The sequence below is a fragment of the Clinocottus analis genome, unplaced genomic scaffold, assembly GCF_023055335.1.
Source record: "Clinocottus analis isolate CAN_PGR_092001 unplaced genomic scaffold, fCliAna1.0.p SCAF_7, whole genome shotgun sequence".
In the NCBI taxonomy this organism is placed as follows: Eukaryota; Metazoa; Chordata; class Actinopteri; order Perciformes; family Cottidae; genus Clinocottus; species Clinocottus analis.
This window is the reverse complement of record NW_027176229.1, coordinates 11,528,578-11,534,054: the sequence shown is the minus strand read 5'-3', so window position 1 is coordinate 11,534,054 and position 5,477 is coordinate 11,528,578. Positions and strand designations below refer to the sequence as shown.

The 5,477-nt window shown below is 40.9% G+C and overlaps 2 protein-coding genes across 2 annotated transcripts in view; both read right to left on the bottom strand.

The window, feature by feature from the left end:
* Nucleotides 1-1,681: 1,681 nt before the first annotated feature.
* Nucleotides 1,682-3,987, bottom strand: wu:fa19b12 (uncharacterized protein LOC560551 homolog). Its single transcript, XM_068566484.1, has 2 exons — nucleotides 3,514-3,987; nucleotides 1,682-3,206 (listed from the first exon to the last, which is right to left on the bottom strand). Exons 1-2 carry the CDS (start codon nucleotides 3,889-3,891, stop codon nucleotides 3,042-3,044), a joined length of 543 nt encoding a protein of 180 aa, XP_068422585.1. The 5' UTR covers nucleotides 3,892-3,987; the 3' UTR covers nucleotides 1,682-3,041.
* A 1,100-nt stretch (nucleotides 3,988-5,087) lies between these two features.
* The window catches only part of carnmt1 (carnosine N-methyltransferase 1), a 3,489-nt gene continuing 3,099 nt past the window's right edge, over nucleotides 5,088-5,477 (bottom strand). Inside the window, exon 8 of the mRNA XM_068605402.1 lies at nucleotides 5,088-5,477. This exon is cut by the window's right edge and continues 225 nt beyond it. The gene's annotated coding sequence lies outside the window, so the exon portion shown is untranslated.

Genomic DNA, 5,477 nt, shown 5'->3' with positions numbered 1-5,477 from the left:
GTCCAAAGGGCAGGGAGAGCCAGACGCCCCGAGGAGTCCATGACCTCCTCCTTAAGCGCAGGCAGGACTCCTTCCCCTCAGGGCTGGCACCGGAGGCACGCGTGAGCGTCGTGTCCCCATCATGGTCCCAGTGCAGACATGGCAGAGCGGGAGACGTGGTCACTGGTGAAAGCCTGCGAATATATGATACAGTATTCAGATCCCTTCACTTTTAGCGTTTTTTGAGTGTGTTGTAGATTTATTTTAAATGGATAAAATTGTCATTTTACCCATCAATCTACACTCAATAACCACAAATTACATAAATATTTTGCCTCTCTATATTCATGTTTAAAATTTTAGTTTAGTTTAAGAAAAAATGCTTTGCAATATTTAAATATCCCTAATGCAAGAAATATAACAATGTTTATTTTGTGGTGCACATTTGGCAGATTTTTGTTCCCACTTTTGATTTGTTCAAAGTGCTTGCCCATGATGGCAATTAAAGGCCACAAATTGATTGCAGATAAGAAACTTGCATCCCTTACTTCAAACTTTGAATCAGGGCAACGTTAGAAACCATTTCCAAAGATTTCTCTGTTCCTATGACCACAACGGCCTCAATAATTGTGAAATTAAAGTAGTTTGGAACCACGACGACTCTTCCTGGAGTTTGCTGTCCGGCCAAACTGAGTGTAACTTATCCCCGGTATATGCTGGTAAAATTACTCTTATTTTTTTTTCCTTTGGGTCACAATACATTCATTAAACTGGTAATCTATCACCACTGTAATAGTTTTAGCCTCATACGGATCCATTAAACTATTGCACTTTGTTAATGTATAAACGTGCGTTCGCATAAGAAGATCCGTAGCCAACCAAAGTAGATCAAAAATGTCTTAATACAAGACCAAACGAGATAAATATTTTACTAAGCATACAAACTTGTCTCTAACAATGTGTTAGAGACAAGATGTGTTACATCTGTCAAACTAACATTCAAGCATAAATTTCTTTTTTACCTTTTCAAAATAAAAGGTCTGATTTATCTATTAGAGAGAAAGTAGCATCAAACGTCTATATATTCTTCAAACAATAAAACATCATCTAGACATACGTCAAGAACCAATAGAGTCAAATACAAAGCAGGCAATCAACCTAAAACAATAAACCTTGCATGGGGTTATTTTCACTGAGCAAGCAGAGTCACGGACGTGACCAAGAACCCAATCATCACTTTAGGAGAGCTTCAGACGTCCTCTGCAGAGAGGGCAGAACCTACTGTAAGGATAACAATCTCAGCCTCACTCCTTCAATCAGGCCTTCATTGTTGCTGGACGGATGCCAATCTTGTGTAAAAGACATGATGGGCAGCGTGCTTGGAGTTTGACAAACGACATTTCGAAAAACAGGATTCCCTGGTGTGACAAAAACACCAAGGATTGCTCATCACCTGGCTTGTACCAAACCAATGGTGAAGCATGGTCGCTCTCAGTGTTAAGGACACAGACAGGTTAGAATTGAGGGAAGGATTAATGCAGCAAAGTACAGAGAAAAATATGCTCCAGAGTGCACGCAACCTTAAATGTGCCAGAATGAATCTTCCCAATTCAAGGTGGCAAAGATTGCAGACATACCAAACAAGACTCCAAGCTGTAAAAGAGTACTACAAAGTACTAAATGAATGGTATGAATACCTATGTAAATGAAAGATTTCAGTTTTTTATTTTTAATGTTTACATTCTTGCGCATGCAAATTTTAAAGATACACCACATGAATGCGCTGGCCATTTTGTTTGTTGATTTTCTTGTTTGGCATAAGGGACTGCACCTCAGAATCAGATTCAACTTTATTGTCATTGCACATAGTACAAGTACTGTGACAACGAAATGTAGTTTGCATCTGTCCAGAGTGCAAAAGAAGCAGTTAAGGTGCAGTGCAGTGTGATGGATCATATATGATATAGATTGTATTGACAGTATAAACAGGTTGCACAAAAACAACAAATGTACTTTGAAGCTTAATACGTTTGCAAAAGATTCTAAAAACATGTTTTCACTTAGTCATAATAGGTTATTGAGTTAAGATTGATTGACAAAAATAATTACATCTACAACACAACGTTTGCAAAGAAGTCTGAATAATCCCTGATTCCACTGTCTGTAGTAAATGAATATACCTGAAAACAGCAGGGCATATATGCCATTGAGCAACCGACCAACAGCTGGATCACATCTGTCTATATGCTCTTCTCGGGACAGTCAAGGAATCAATTTCATTTAAAGAATGCAACCAATTGTATAGCGAACAAACATGACTGTTCATGAGTATTTCTCGCCTTGCATGGACTGCATCAGGTATGAGCATTACCTTTTGACGCTTTTACCTATGTGGTATAGAAAACTGTTCTATTGTCATTGAAAAAGAGGTTGGGACAATAAGTTTTGACTGGCAATGAGCTGCATCAATAACATGTAATACAAGTTAAAATACAGCATACACTAAAGCCTTTATTAGTGTTTTATCCAATGTGTCAAACACTTTCAACACAGTCATGAAATCTAATACAACAATTTATGAACCAGTTACACAAAACATCAGATATAATAAAGTGATTATGATATGAACTGTAATGTGGAGACCCTGTTTTTCATAACTAATATGATTAACATGATATGTCAATAAAGTACTAGGTTTTCAGGGTAGAGATTTTGCACTTAAGAAAAAAGCATTTGTCACAACTGTCTGACTTGAGGTTTACTAAAATGTCACTGCAGTTTTGGTCCCCACTGTAAAAACAGTACACTGCAGTGTAGATCTCAGTGTAGCTTCAGGGAAATCATCAAGATCTCAGACCTGTAGGAGCTTCACTTACATCATACATCACTGACTGGTCTACTATGGCAGTGTGCAACATCAGGTTGCAACATCTCTTCTCATGTCAAGCAACCTTAACATGCTTTTTATGTCTCCATCGGCAGAAAAGCATCACATTTTCATCATCATGTTTCACTGCTCGTGTAGGGACAGAGTAGAGCAGACTCGCTTGCACCTGTAATCTTCAGGTTTCCATGGCATCGGAAGCAGAGTCTTTGACTTTTGAATCCTCTTTACTTTGGGAATGGTTTGCATCTTTGAGCAGTGAAAGGTTAAGTTCAGGTAGGGGCAGCCTCCAGTACTGGAAGGAGTTGTAGGTGCAGTCTTCAGTGTTGTTGTCCTCACCAGCCTGAGAGAGATCAGAGATCAGAGAGAGTGAGTGAGAGAGAGAAGGATTAAGCCCAGAAGAAATGTACAAAGCAGCCTGCAATAACATGTTACACTCTGTAGAGGGTGGCTTCAACCATGTGTGGACAAAATCAAAGCAATATCTGACCTACAGAGAGAGTTGTTGACAGGTCGTGGCTCGTGAAACAGCGAGCTATATTGTGGGTAAAGGGTGACATCTAGTGGACATTTACTACGATTTCACCGACTCGCTTTCTCTGAACTGAGGTGCACACAATAAATATTCTGCTACGTCGTGGATAACTTACTGTATAATTAGCTTTGGGAACCACCGTCTCTAAACCCGCACAGTCATCTCGAGCTCTTTTCTTTGAGCTCGTGAGCGTGCTGGAGCTGCGACGGCCCTGGAAACATCCAGAAGTCTGTTGGGGCAAAATACTAGCCGCATGCTTTCTTGTGTCGCAGTTTCCGGGGTTGCGATAAAGCGGTGCGTCTTCTTGTTTCTGTGGGTCTTCAAAGTGGTGCGGCCTCTTTCTGCAGCCCATCATAGCTATGAGGGACGGCGAGCTCACACCCCCGGTGGAAGCCATGCTTTCTAGCGTCAGGTCATCACCGCTGAGAGAGCGGTAACATCTTTTGGAGGGAGAGCTGTGCAGCAGAGTATCTTCGGCACGTCTCTTCGCCATTGATGTGACCTCGCTGGTATACAGAAGGAAATAAAAAAAAAAACACGTGAGACTCTGATACTGTAACTAAAGCTGCTCTTCACTGCCGACGTTGTACAGTTTCAGCACCGGTAGTACAATTATTACGGGGCTGTCCGGATAACCAATCAGAGAGCCCCGCTGTCTGGCCCCGCCCACAGCCACCTCCTCTCCTGTGGCGGCACATTCGCCCTGATCCATGCTCTTTTTCATCCAAACCATGTTATTGTTCTCGGTTTCACCTTGTAAGCTCAGAAAGAAAAGACTAATTACAACAATAAAGTACTCCCCTGGCTACTTTCACCACCATCTGACATTTTCCCAGTCAGAGAGCTGAAGCAAAAACAAGTTTGACTTCAGATCAAATTACCCAGATCTTCAAGCCATTTTCTACATCCATGGGCACCCAGATCAAGCACATTTGAGTTTCCTTTATCTCGCCTCCTTGCCTTCCATCTCGAGCTCATTCCCCAATGAGGTGAATGAGGTGATGATTAAAATACACTTTTATACAATCACACTTCCTGTTGTTTTCCACTCAAAACATGATTGACAATTCACAGTGTGAAAAGCACAGGTGTAACCTCATAAACAACAATAATGAATGTATGACGTTTTTGTGACTCTTCATTCACTGCTACATTGTTTTTCGTTGTTTTTGTATGCCTGCAATTTACCTCCTAATTGATGAGCTAGCATGTAGCTCACACAAAACAGCCTTTTACCTTTTATTAATGAAAACACATTTAAATTTTTCCTCGATCTATGTTGAAGTGCCATTATGAATAAAACTCTAGGGAGATGCCTTTTTGAATGTCTTTATTCCAAAATGTGATAAGAAATCAGAAGTTGATGAAAGTCATCTGCAACTTTAGAAACAATGTATTCATGAAAAGCCTAAACATATTTTGATTACATTTTCAGTGTTGACCAATGATCAATGTAAATGAGTAGAAAGTTATTGGCAACATATTTAAAAAAAAAAAAAGATTTCAAAAGCTAATGTTCACATCATGCTGCGCTAACACGCGCACATGCACACACTTGCGCGCGGGCGCACACACACACACTTGCGCGCGCGCGCACACACACACACTTGCGCGCGCGCGCGCACACACACACACTTGCGCGCGCGCGCGCACACACACACACACACTTGCGCGCGCGCGCGCGCACACACACACACACACACACACACACACACACACACACGCCTGCACACGCAGTGTAAGTCAATAGAGATGAGCATTTGTAAGACCACAGGCAGTCAAGCAGACAGGACCAGTAAAAAAAAAAATACTGTTTATGGCTTGTAGCCGACACACAAAACACTGAAACAAAATAGCAACCAAGGGTAACAGACTCTTCTCAAACCCCAGGTATCAAGAGATGTAGACTGGATGGGCCTAAAGAGTTTAGCACATTTCTCCATGATACGTATCATCAAAAATATAGATGACAAAATATAAAATTTATGTCCATTGATATTTGCTCTTACGTGTCCATTTTCTGTTTTCTTTTTGTCACTCTGAGCTTGGCTAAGTTTACTGTTTTTGTCAAAGGATTTC

Coding starts and splice junctions, on each gene's coding strand:
- wu:fa19b12 (XM_068566484.1), bottom strand. CDS start 3,891: ATGGCGAAGAGACGTGCCGAAGATACTCTGCTGCACAGCTCTCCCTCC. Junction 3,207..3,513: donor TTCCCAAAGCTAATTATACA/GTAAGTTATCCA, acceptor GATCTCTCTCAG/GCTGGTGAGGACAACAACAC.